The sequence below is a fragment of the Lytechinus pictus genome, chromosome 18, assembly GCF_037042905.1.
Source record: "Lytechinus pictus isolate F3 Inbred chromosome 18, Lp3.0, whole genome shotgun sequence".
Classification (NCBI taxonomy): domain Eukaryota; kingdom Metazoa; phylum Echinodermata; class Echinoidea; order Temnopleuroida; family Toxopneustidae; genus Lytechinus; species Lytechinus pictus.
Genome location: NC_087262.1, coordinates 24,268,117 through 24,282,325, shown reverse-complemented (window position 1 = coordinate 24,282,325; position 14,209 = coordinate 24,268,117). Strand labels below are relative to the sequence as shown.

The 14,209-nt window shown below is 37.5% G+C and overlaps 1 protein-coding gene across 2 annotated transcripts; it reads left to right on the top strand.

Moving 5' to 3' along the window:
* The first annotated feature begins 1,719 nt into the window (after positions 1-1,719).
* Positions 1,720-8,251, top strand: LOC129282291 (FAS-associated death domain protein-like). 2 transcript variants are annotated; one of them, XM_054918222.2, is made up of 4 exons: positions 1,720-1,784; positions 5,530-5,916; positions 6,879-6,917; positions 7,891-8,251. In XM_054918222.2, exons 2-4 carry the CDS (start codon positions 5,544-5,546, stop codon positions 8,154-8,156), a joined length of 678 nt encoding a protein of 225 aa, XP_054774197.2. In that variant the 5' UTR covers positions 1,720-1,784; positions 5,530-5,543; the 3' UTR covers positions 8,157-8,251. The 2 variants fall into 2 exon arrangements, with proteins under 2 accessions (XP_054774197.2, XP_063969184.1); XM_064113114.1 differs by lacking the exon at positions 1,720-1,784 and adding an exon at positions 5,176-5,234.
* Positions 8,252-14,209: the final 5,958 nt, after the last annotated feature.

Here is a 14,209-nt window from a genome sequence, read left to right as displayed (position 1 = left end):
AGACATTTTAAGGACTGTGCCATTAAACGGATATGTAATGTATCTCACTGATCAAATGATGCGAGCGCGAAGCGCGAGCTGAAAATTTTTGAAATTCATATCTAAAAAGGGTAAAAATAAGCTATTAAATTAAAAAAAAAAATACGTATCTGTCTCGCTAAACAAACAATGCGAGCGCGAAGCGCGAGCTGAAATTTTTGTATTTATTGACCCCAAACAGAGACAGTTTAAGGACTATTTTTTAGAAATCAAATAAGAGAATACATATCTCACCATACTCATCTAATTTGAGTGCCAAGCGCTTGCTGATTTTGTTAGATAACATGAAACACCTTTTGTAGTCATTGTAATCATGATTAAAATACGCATCTCACTAATCAAATATTGCGAGCGCGAAGCGCGAGCTAAAAATTTAGGAAATTCAGACCTGAAGAGAAGCATTCTAATTAAGGCTTGTTTGTAGGAATTTACGAAGACCATACGTACTTCACGTACAAAATGATGCGAGCGCGAAGCGCGAGCTGAAAATTTTGTATATATTGACCCCAAACAGGGACATTTTAAGGACTATTTCTTTTTTTGAATCCATTAAGAGTATACATATCTCACCATAGTCATCCAATGCGAGTGCCAAGCGATTGCTGATTTTGTTAGAATCACATTCAAACACATGAAGAGCTTTTTGTAGTCATAGTAATCATGATTATCATACGCATCTCAGTAGCGCAAAGTGCGAGCTGAAAATATAGGAAATTCAGATCTTAAGAGGGGCATTCTAAGGCTTGTTTGTAGGAATCTACTATGACCATACGTATTTCACTAAACAAATGATGCGAGCGCGAAGCGCGAGCTGAAAATTTTTGGTATTTACATTAGAAAAAGAAACATTTTAATGACCGATTTCAGGAATTCATGAAGAGCAGACAAATCTCATCAATCCACTAATTCGAACGTAAGCACGAACACGAACAAGGATTTTTTTTATATACAGACCTTAAAATGGGGCTATCACTTTAAGTAGTCATGAAAAGAAGCATATGTCACTACATAAAACAATAATAACTCGAAATGCGATAATATATATTTGGTGCATATTGACTTGAAAACAGGACGTTTTGGTACAACATGATTGTACATGTATATCTCGTTAAACAGACAATGCTAGTACCAGGAATAATGAACAAATAGGACCTGAGCACATTATGTTTCATAAAGTTATGAAAAAAAAATAATTCTTATGTAATATAACACAACATATAATATAATATAACATTATAATGTACAATAAATTCTTCTTTCCCACTACGTTTCTTTCTTCTCCCTCTTTTTCTCCCTTTTCTCCCGTTTTTTTTTTTTTTTTTTTTTTTTTTTGCCAGCCGATTGGGGGGGCACGTGCCCCCCCCATGCCCCCCGTAGTTACGCCACTGACTACTACTACTTCAACTACTACTAATAATGATAATGACAATAATAATAATAATAATAATAATAATAATGATTAATTTATCATTATTATTGTTGTCGTTGTTGTTGCTGTTGTTATTATTATTATCATTATTATTATTATTATTATTATTATCATTATGATCATTATTTTTGAAAATATATCTATATCAGCCATTCAGCCTAAAACTAAAACCAAGGCGATCGAGAAAGCTAGTTCCATTTTTTTTTCATGATTTGCAGCAATTGGGCATTTATGCATTTCGGCGATACCATAAGCGGTCGCTCAGTCGCGCTGATATTGAGAGGAGTTTTCTGGAATTCGGAAGAAATTTCATCAGGTGATTTTACTCTTTCATTTCTTTGATCAAAGGAGACCTAATATCTGTATTCAGAAAAAAATGATAACAATAGACCTAGATGTGTAATGCACGGTTTGTGGAAAAGTATCTTGCAATAATAGCGCAATAACGTTTGAGCTAGCGCTAGCTCGAGCTCGAAGTCGCTCCAGATCTGAGTACGTCATCTACTATGATGCTCGCGTGCGCCAATTCTTACGCACTTGTGAATGAGAAATACCACAATTCCGTGATACTTGTATTTGAATAGCACATAAGCAAAATCACCGGCTAAAGCCCTACCAAGTCGGATCATTACAACTCAACAACGAATTCCCCGGAACTGAATCACAAATTAGCTGAAATTCAGTGTTATGAACTTCCTGGAGTCTTCAATTTAGTTTTGAAACAAAGTTTTCTCAATGGTCAACTAAGACAGAGGCTGAAGTAAAAATAGACAGCTAGCAGCCGTCTCTGACTCTGTTTCGAGGAGTTTTTTTTTACATTTGTATTAAAAAAAAAAGTTTCTCCTTGTAATTTGTATGATGGGGGGACGCACTTTGTTTTCAAACAATAAAAACTCCCAATTTAAAATTTCTTTTACTTACATATGGAAAACATTCTAAAGATCATTAACCAAGAAGAAAATATCGCAAAAAACTCACTAATCATGCTAATACGAAAATCCCGCTGTGTTTTCCGAACGCCTCCTGATTTTGCTGCCCGATGTAGAAGGGGTCCTAAAGCTACGCACTCAATTTATCACGCAAAAAAATAGTATTTCCTGTGCCTCAATTTCTAAAATATTATAGGATAAAATGAAGTACGACAATACACCAGACGGTGGACTGTACTGTTTCCAGAAGAAGAAGAAGAAGAAGAAATTTAAGCGAATATAACCCCAAAATTCCAAAAAGTTGTTGGTTTTCTCTGCATTTCATGCATTTAGAGATTTACTGCAGCTCTGTAGAAAAAATTGAATAGGAATCGTTCGTCACTCTGCATTCACAGTTCCACACACAGAGTGCGCATTTGCCATAAAAACTGCATGCGCTATGAGTGGTGCGTAGCTTTAGGACCATCTCCATAAACAGACGGCTTGCTATCATGCAGCCACCATTAGGGGTTAACAATGCAAAATCCCCACGACGGGGCTCATTGATTTTTGTCTTTATTTCATAAAATATATCTAAAGAACTGTACCAAATTAAAGATAATTATTCCGTTTTGGCCTGAAATGCACCAAAACGGGGAAAAATAAACTTAAAAGGGGAAAAAACAGTGACTTAGGCTGTCGCACAACTTCACTTCCCTGTTTTATCCGAACTTAATACATAAACATACTGTATGGCCATTGAGTCCCTGTACAGATCGAGCTAGAACTTCGGTCTCTGTATATTTTGGGGAGTGGAGCCAACGGAGTTCAGCGGAACAACCAACATAACAGAGCATGAAGCTTTTGGTCTAAAGTAAAAATAGGCCTCTAAAAATAAAAATAAATCAACTATTGAATTTAGACATTGGTTGTGATATGTATTTAACTACCAGGCCTACAGTTATTACCGGTAGTTACTTTTTTGACCAAGCATTTTGTAAAGTAAATATCTGGACTTGACTTTAAGATGATGATGATAGTGATTAGGATGATCAGGGGTGTGTGAGATGTGTGAGAGTTCAGATTTTGTAGTCTACACATGAATTCTACTTCTAGCTGCTTTCATCTCGTTTTAGTTTTGAATTTTAAGCTGATGATAGTGATACATGATGCCCGGGGGGGGGGGGCACTCAAATATATTGCTGTACACGTGCTGCGTGACAAAAAAACATGTTTAAAGGGGTGTTTTTTCAGTTTTGGATGCGGGCCGCGCGTGCACTCGTTAAGGGTATCAAAAACACTGATTTAAAAAAATGGTTTTCAAAGACTGGACAATGGTCAATTGCAGGGTCAAACGTATTTAGGAATTTTTTTTTAAAGACTAGCAAAACATGTTTAGGGTATGTTTTTCCCCCAAGCTTTTTTTTCGGGGCTTCATTTCTGAAAAGTGCTCAGGTTCTTCCCGATTGTGGTATTTTAACCCTAACTTACTGGGGGGCATGCAATACCCATGAATATAGTTTTATCTATTAAAAATTAGGCGTAATATTAGCAAATAGCAAGTAGACAAAACTTGTTTAGGGGTCATATTCTGGCGACAACTTGTTTAGGGGCCAAAATGTGTAAATGAAGCCCGCAAAAACTTGTTTAAGGGGTTACTTTGCACACACAAAAAAAAATAGTGTAGGGGGTGTTTTGAAATAATTTGGTCATGCATGTGTACAGCAATACATTTAACTGGCCCCCTTGGGACATGATGTAGATGATGGCGATGATAATGCTGCTGACTGGCAGATGATGTTGATGGTGATGGAGATGATGAGGATGATGCTTGATGGTGATTGAAGATGAAAATGGTGATGATGATTGGTGGTATTTGATGAGGTTGATGATAGTAGTTGATGATGGTGATGATGATGATGGTGTTGATGATGATGATGATGGTGATGGAGATGATGAGGATGATGCTTGATGGTGATTGAAGATGAAAATGGTGATGATGATTGGTGGTATTTGATGAGGTTGATGATAGTAGTTGATGATGGTGATGATGATGATGGTGTTGATGATGATGATGATGGTGATGGTGATGATAATGAGGATGATGATGATGATGGTGATGAGATGATGATGGTGGTGATGATGATGATGGTCATGATGGTGATGATGGTGATGATGATGATAATGAGAATGATGATGATGGTGGTGGTGGTGGTGGTAATGGTGGTGGGGGTGGTGGTGGTGGTGATGATGATGATGATGATGATGATGATGATGGTCATGATGGTGATGATAATGATGGTCATGATGATAATAAAGATGTTGATGGTGATGATGTGAGTGATAATGGCAGGGATTAGCCTTGAAAACTCTGTGATGATATTTAAATAATTGTTACATTTTCCTTTCATCACGGAGCCTTGACATGGCCGCCGTAAGCAGTGTGTAGAGACAGGTAAAAAAAGATGGATTTCCCTCGGAAATCCACCTTTATCACAATAATTTTTGGGAAAACATGTCATTTTATAAATCTTTAAACCTTTATATTCATAATGCATATAAAGTCAAAATATTTTAGATCAGAAATGTAAAATTTCTCAATTTTCTTACCAGAAAGATCACACACGATTTTTGCCTATCAGCCATTTTGGATTTCCTTACCGCGATATCGTGCTGTTACATCTTTGAATGTAGAGGGCAGCAGCACATGACCGTATTGTTAGAAAGGAAACAATGTATACGTGTGAATGTTTTTGATATGGCAGACCCTGCTGACCGTGGGCCGGGGCGAGGTGTACAATCAATTGTGATGGAGTCAAGTGCAGTCACGATATGTGGATTGTCATGATTATGGCGAAGTGAGTAAAGCTTTTGTGGCTATTTAATATTCATTTTTGGAGTAATTTCTGTTGCTGTTCTGTGTAATTTGAGAAAAAATATGTTTTCCGTGATTTTCCGTTTGAAATGCCACTTTCCGTTTCAAAAGGCCGTTTCCGTGAATCCCGTCCATTTTCCCATTTTCAGCGATCGCGGAAGATCACTGTCCCTATGATGGTGATGGTGAGAGTTGTCAATATTTAAACCAGCAAAAAGTGTAACAACATTTTCATACTCCTTGTTCATTACATACGACCTGTATCTTTTCTGTCACAGGTTCCTGTTTAATCATGGCTGTGGATGTCCAGGACCTCCGCTACAAACAGGTAGCCTACAAAATTGGTAAATCTCTCTCTCCGGAAGAAATCCATGACTTCAAATTTCTTTGCAAAGACATTCCAGGCTTCACCCAAACAGATGTTGATGAGATTTCCGATGGTCTGGCCCTTATTACCAAACTTGAACAGCTGGATGTTCTTACAAAAGAAAAAGTAGATTTGGTGGTGAATTTTTTGTCTTTGGTGAATAGGAAGGACTTAGAAGGCGACTTGAAGCAATATGAACAAGAGTTTATTACAAGGTCAATGGAAGGGCAAGTAGGAGGGCCAGTAGCTCAACCAATGAGCGCACAATTTCAGCAGAACAATGGATACCAATCAGCAGGTAAACTTTTTTTAAGCCCATTAACTCGTGTCTGTGCAATAACGCCCTTAGCAAAACTTTTTGTGCACCGCATCGATGCAGAAATACCCTTACGTGATGCACTTTTCTGCCGGTATTGTAAGGGCATTTTTGCACCGACACGAAAGACTCATTTGTGTGATTCAAATAGACTTTGTATTGGGTCGCTTGGTTCCAGTAGGGATCATGTAGGTGCTTAACCCTGATGTCTAGTTCAGGGAAGAAATACACAGGTGCTTCACCCCCAACATGCCCTAAAAGCCTGAAAGATCCCCTGAAATTCCCATACGATCCAATGTAAACTGTAATACAAAGAATTTCAAAGAAAGAAATTTTAAAATCCATCAAAAAATAGAGGGGGAAAGATGCAAAGATTCATTAGGTACATGTAAACTGTCACTGAGTTGCAATCACTCTGTTTACTTTTCATATGGTCTTATCCTATTTCGTGTACAGCTTGTTTGCCTTATGAACATTTGACATTCAGCCCATTTTTTGCATGTTTAATTTTCACTTTTTTATCCATTTCGTCTAGTACCACTTACATGTAGTCTTTGCTAAATAACTGGTAATGAATCAAATTTTCATTTGACAAAGTGCAGAGTAAGTTGAAATCAGACCATCTGGGCATTTGAGTTTCGACTAAATAATGGTTAGTCACTTTGACCAAGTGATGGTAGGACTAAATGATAATGATACTAAATTGATAGTAGACTGTGTGGGCTTAGTAATGATATTGTTAGACGATCTGAGAATTGGACAATCTGCTAGTAGACCCAGTAGATACAATCCACTCATTGCAAAAAAAAGGGGACATTGGGTGATCATTGATGTTTAGACTAAAAAAATTTTTTTTTGTAGTTACATGTAGTTTGTGTTGACTTCTGCCTGGTGAAATGTGTATTATTATTTTATTTTTTTTACTGTTAATTTCTCTTCCCTAGCTTTCAACTCACAGAATCAACCAGCTGCAATGGGAGAAGGTTAGTAGAAAAAATAGTTCTGGGGCCCGTTTCATAAAATGTATTATTGAAATTTGCAATATCAGTTACATCTGATTGGCTGACAGTAAAGATATTGTCCATTTGTTTTCATGATATGGGACCCTGACTTATTTATAACCTTCATGATGATTATGTTCATTGTCATCACATCAAAGTTGTCAAGTAATGTTCTCTGATGATATTGTATTGTTTTAAAAAAAATTGGGGTTGTATTTGCAGAATTGTATTTTAAAATAAGCTACTTTTTACGTTAAGTAAGATAACAGATTATTTAAGTCTAATTCAATAAGTTAAAATACGAAGAATGTCATGCATCTTCGGAAAATTGTATTAACTGGTGCTTTCTTTTTATAGTTAACTGTAAAGATAAATGAACACTTGTTCAATGACTGGTCCTAGATGTTAGTAAACAATGTTCTGTTAATGATAGCCTCGTTTTTATCAAAAGTGAAGCTCCTTTTGGAAGAGACTGTGTGCAAACTCTTTTTCACTTGTTTGAGCATTTCAAATAGAAGTTAATCACTTCTCAAAGACTTGCTAAGCATGTACAGGATACAGACTGATAAACACTCTAGCACAAGTAAAGCCTGAGCATACATGTATTCATAGGAATATGCATTGAGCGTAAGCTCGGTACAAGGATATTTTGATGAAACCCAACAAAGTTAAATTATATTTAACTATCATTCTACCTTGGATCGTCTAATATCAGGGATGGAGTTGAAGCTGGGGGTTTGGAATGCCACAGACACCAGCAAAAACTATCTCCAATACTCCTTGTACTTGTGACTCGGCCCCAAAGCATAAATACAAAGCTGGCAAATAATGGCCCCAAGGTCATCCTCAACATTATCCTTTTCTATTCCATATTTACCACCAAATATTTAAGTTACTGGACCTCTTCTCCTCAAGTTACTTGACCCTTTTCTCCTTACCGGTCCTCTTCTTGCAGATCTTAGTACTGAATTTGACGTCATCGTTGAGAACATTGGCCGTGACTGGCGACAGCTGGCAAGGCGTCTGGGTCTAACTGAAGTTGATATTGAATGCATCACTGAGAACCACAGCAGGAATCTGAGGGAACAGTCCAGACAGGCTCTATGGATGTGGAAGAACAAACACAGGAGAGAAGCTACAAGGCAGGCACTCATTGCTACCCTCAGGAAATGCAAGATGAACTACATTGCTGACATTGTGGAAGGGTATATAAATCCTTGAAGGAATCATCAAAATAGTCAAGATTTGAAACATGGTAAGGATGTTCATTAAGGTTTGAAGGCATTGTCAAACAGTTCGTCAAGGTGTGAAGGCATTGTCAAATTGTTCATCAAAGTTTGAAGGCATTGTCAACCAGTTCATCAAGGTTTAAAGACAGTGTCCGGATATTTGTTATGCCATGAAGTCATTGTTGAAAGGTATAATGCAATGGTTAGGCAGTTCATTGTTGAGACAAAGCAGTGATGAAGAATTTGGGCTCCAGACCATCTCTTTCTTGAGGACAGCTTCCTTTGTAGTGACAGGCAGCTGTTTTAATGGGGAGAGGGTTAGTAGTTATCATTTACGTATAGGTAAGGTGTCCTCATGGAAGACTTGCCCCTAGGATAACTTTACTCTGGCGGAGACAGCGTATGCTTTCAGGGATTTTTCATGTAGGAATTTTTGTAGTGGAGTTGTCCTCCCAAGAGTGTTGTCCTTCTAGGCCCCTTATCGTCAGTCAGAGCCACGTCTTTCCCCAGGAATCCTGCAAGCAGCTTTTCATTAGCAGTCCTCAGATTTTATCTAAAGCCCCTTTCACAATTGACGTACGACCTGTTTACGACCGCCTGCAACAGTTTTTTCTTGTTGTTGCACGATCGATCTCTTGGTGTCTTGCGAGCACTCGCAGTGGTTGTAGACGAACGCACGAATTTGAGGTGGTCGGAGGTGGTCGTGACTGGTCGCATCTGAATTTGAACATGTTCAAAATCCAAACGCGATCAAATACGATTGATTTACTCGCATCAGGTCGTACCATCGGTCGGGCGATCATCGTGTGAGTGTTGTTCAACGTTGTACGACTTGGTGCGAGAGGTGACACAACTACGTATAGTCGCATTTAGTCGACTGGAGGTCGTACAACACTTACACGTGCGCTAGATACCTACAGAGACCAGTCTTGCGACTGGTTGCGATAATATAAGACTGTTGCAAGACCGATCGAAATTACGGCTTACAACATTCCACTACCATTGCATTCGCATGTATGCGACCGTACAGCCCCTTTCACAATTAACATCCGACCAGTTTACGACCGCCTGCAACAGTTTTTTCCTGCTGTTGCACGATCGATCTCTTGGTGACTTGCGAGCACTCGCAGTCGTTGTAGACGGTCGCACGAACTCGAGGTGGTCGTGACTGGTCACATCTGAACTTTGAACATGTTCAAAATCCGAACGCGATCAAATACGACCGATTCACTCGCATCAGCTCGTATCCGGGGTCGTACCATCGGTCGGGCGATCATGGTGGGAGTGTTGTTCAACGTTGCACGACTTGGTGCGAGAGGTGGCACAACTAAGTAGTCGCATTTACTCGACTGGAGGTCGTACAACACTTGCACATGTGCTAGCGACCTACATGTACAGAGACCTGTCTTGCGACTGGGTGCGATAATATGATGGGCCATAAGACTGTTGCAAGACCGATCGCAACGGCTTACAACATTGCACTACCGTTGTGTGCGACCGTTCCCCTCGCAATCTTTCGTGCAACAATCGCATGTGATCGCACGAGCACAATAGGATCATAAGTGACTTACTCGTGCAACGGGTTTTACTGTTTGTTTTTGTTGTACGACAGCTGTTGCAACTGTGAAAGCCTCTGTGCGATATTATGAGATGACTGGCGATTGATGCCTGTTGCAGCCTGTCGCACGACCAAAAGGTCTCAAGTGGTCGTACGTCAATTGTGAAAGGGGCTTTAGACAAGAGAATGAGGAATGCAGGAAAGCCGCAATTAAAAGACATTGTGCCAACATTTTTTTTATTCCTGCAGAAAAAGGCTGCAGGATTTGACATGTTGCCTTATGGTACAATGGTACTCAAGGAGTTTAAGGCCCTGCCATATTGTTCCATGCAAGCCTTGCATGTGACTTGTGGATGACTATTTTTGCTACCCGCAAGTCGCCTGCATTAACAGTATCTCTCTAGTATCTTGCATGTTGTCCGCAGAAGCGCATGCAAGTCTGATTTGCCTGCGGAAAAGTTTTGAACATGCTTAAAGGGATGGTCCAGGCTGGAAATATTTATATGTCAATAAATAGAGTAAAATTCACAGAGGAAAATGCTGAAAATTTAATCAAAATCGGATTACAAATAACAAAGTTATTGAATTTTAAAGATTTGCATTATTCCGGTGAAACAGTTTTAGGCATGTCTTTATGAATGTTCATTAGGTGGGCTGATGATGTCATATCCCCACTTGTTCTTTTGTATTTTATTATATGAAATTAGGTTTATTCAAAATTTTTCTACCAAGATTTTAAACGATTGGATTGACAACTGATTAAGTGCATTATTTATTTATTGCTGCAAGTGCAACTTATTTCATCATAATGGAGACACATCATTTACACATGTATGAAAAAATGAAACAATTATGATTTCATGTAATAACATAAGAAAAAGGAAAGTGGGAATGTTTAGCTATTTAGCTATAAATATTTGCAGCCCAGACCATCCCTTTAAAACTTCATTGCGGGTGATTGCCTGCAACTCAACCCAACCCCCCTGGTTTGCACGGAACGATGTGACAGAGCCTTCAGGTAGGGAAAGAATTCTTGAAAAACTGTGCAGACGTTGCAGCATCCAGGTTATTTCTTCAAGGTACAGAAAACAATATCTACTAGGCTATTTAGAAAGAACATGTAGCTGGCATTTTTTTTTGGGGGGGGAGGGTTAAGGGCCTCTTTAAGATGCTCAGACTTTGAAGAAAAAAAAAAAATATTTTCTGAAATATTTTTAAAGATATGATTAAACCGTGAACATAATGATATGAAATCACTGACCAGTTTCATATATGATTATTTTCTCATTGATCTTTTCTGAAATTATGTTATTTAAGGATAAAGTATTCAATCTTTTAAATTTTCCCTTCTCTCCATGGGGGATCTAGTTTCTCTATGGTCCATTGTTACATCCACCCAGAAGAGGGAGCATTATAAGAGGGAAAAGATGGAATGAGATTAGAACTTGCTCTAGGCACCTGCTGAATTGTGCTCTGAAGTTTTATTTTTCAGGGGCCTGAATCAGTGGCCACAATTCATGCCCCAATTTAACAAAGGAATTTTTATTTAACAGTGGCTTATGGAGACTTCATGTATTGATTACTCTTAGTTTTATGCATAATTTTTTTATTATATTACAAAGGGTCCTATAAAGAGAGCATTCTTTTGTCACATGGTGCTTAATTTTTGCTTGTTGCTATACTTAATGCATCATGAACCCATAAGTTTAAACTAGTGTGTCCACTTTTTATTTAAAATTACATGAAAACTCTGGACTCAAACCATAGCATTGAACTTGGCGCTCTGGTACAATAGCAAGAAATTTATCAACATTGTGCTGCACTCTACCCAGGTGAGGTAAATGGGTACCTGGAATTTATTCCTTTGAAATGCTTAAGAGCGTAAGAGTAGCTTGGCTAAAGCCAGGGTAATTATGCTGCATTTATTGTAGAGCGCATAGTGACTTTTAATAAATAGGTAATAGTCCATAAATAGGAAAGTATGATTAAGAATAAAGCATGTACATGGACTCCTTACCAAAATTAGGTGTAATTAGTGTATGAACTTTGCATTTTTTTCAATCATGGTTTCAAACAATGGAAGAAACCATCTGTATCATTACAGGCATAAGAAGTAATTCATATGGGCCTTGATTCTGTAGCGACCAAAATAATTTAATTAACCTTATTTTTAGTTTTGTCTAATTAAAGACACACTAGTTTCTTTTGCCGCCGTTTTTTTGATATGTCACAATCTTTACAAAACGTATCACTTATAATTTCCTCCGCTGACTATAAAGTAGTCCAGCTATAATGTATTTTTATTATTGCTTAAAAATAACAGTGAAGTATTTGTATATATTAAAAATAAGATTACATGATATATCAATTGTTTTAATATATTTATTTATTACCTACCTTCTCATTTGGAAGCCCTGATTTATTTTATTAAAATAGTCCAATAACTTATGTCAGGCATGTCCTTACGGGAAGGCGCATTTAGCGTCACTTGCAGCTAATTAGTCATCGGGAAACAATCTGTAATTGCTCTTGAAACTAGACAGGGGGGAAGAGATAGATCTTTATTTATGAATATAAGCCATTATGTGTTGTGAAGAAGAGCTTAGTTTGATTCAGTACTATAATGTTTGTATGGATATGTAAAGTTAATTTGTACCTACATAGATCATAGATCTTCTCTCTTTTCATAGATTCAAGAAGGGACCATGTTGTAGGGGGTTGTCTTATGGAGCCATGATTATTATCAGGGCGATTCCATACGTGTCGTAAGGGACTTTTCAACAACAATATCTAGTCTCTTAGCTGATTCTTGAACAATAACAATTTATGTTTTGTCAATGATAAAGTTATACTGGGTAGTCATGTGAAAAACTGATTATCAACAAAAAATTGTTTGATTATTGGTGAATTAGAGGTGAAAATTTTGTGTGTCGTACGGGACTCAGAAATGTCCCGTACGACACGCAACATTTTCAGCTCTAATTCACCCATAGACAACATATTTTTGTTGGTTGCCATTTTTTTACATGACTACCCAGTAGTACTTTATTATTACCACAAAATACATTGAAGTTCCTTGTTTGTTTGGACAGTAGGTTGAAAAATGTTGTGAAAATGGCTGATTTTTCTAGCATGGAATCGCCCATCAGAGAGTTTAATTTTATATGGTTATATATCAGGAATGTAATCTTGATATCAATAATTCAATTCTCAAAATCAAGAAATGGGAATAAATGTTAACACGCTTGCCATATGCCCGCATCGATGAAAGCCCCGTACATCGCTCAGCGAAAACTTGCTATTGTGACATCCCAATCACACTCGAAAAGTGTGATGTCAAAATGTGTGAACCTTTTGCATGTTTGCACTATATTATTCTATTTTAAATCTTGTTATATGTCATGTGGTCAAAGTTTGCAGGATGAATATTGTCGAGTCTCTGAAAACAATATCTAAATAGTATTGATATTTTTTATAAGAATGTCAAATTATTTTGAAATAATTCATTATTTGTGTATTAATGAGGTATGAAACAGAGTCTATTACAAACAATTTCAACAGGGCTGGAGCCTCAAGTAGCACCTGTGGACTGTATACTTGTGTGTGACATATCGATTGAACTAGAAATATCTATATTGTTAAGTAGACAACATCATGGTCAAATAAACTTTTAATGTAGTCCAGGGGCCCGTCTTACAAAGAGTTACGATTAATCCAATCGATCGTAACTCTATGGAAATCCATCAGTGTCATAATTTTTTTCTTTAGGAAATTTGCATAATGTCCTTTGAAATCAAAGAGAAGCATACTGAATTGTCAAGAAAACAGTTAATGTATGAATATACCTCATAACTAGAAAATATTTTGAACAAACATGTATTTTAGATGTTGACGTTGCTGGCTTTCCATAGTTGTGATTGATTGGATCAATCATAACTCTTTGTAAGATGGGCCCCAGATTGGACATTGATGTCTGGAAGTTCTCTTTCCCGATGCTAACATAAGGGCTTGACTCTCAATGCCGATCCCCTCATAGAGATGAGAGGATTGGCATTGGGTTAGGGATTGACAGTCAGGCCCTCTATGTTAGCATTGGGAAAGAGAGCTTCCAGACATCAGAGATCAAAGTCGGATCTGGGCCTTGTTTCATAAAACCTGTTATAATAACAAATTTGCAATTACAGTTAAAAGCTTCTCAAATCCCTCAATCTGATTGGCTGATAGTAAATTTGTTATAGCAATTGTGCTTTATGAAACAGGGCCCTGGTCTACTTTGAATGATGTTATATAGATGATGCTTTTTAATTTGAAACTTTGAAACCTTAATATGATCATATTTTCTTGTGCTGTACATTAGCCTATTGTCAAAGATGACAATACGTTTTTGCTTATTTGTAAATTGTAAACTTGAAAATTTCAATCTCAAACTAGAGATCATTTCAGTTGTGTTTGGTTCTTGATAGAAAAGAGTGTGGTGTTTGTATGTT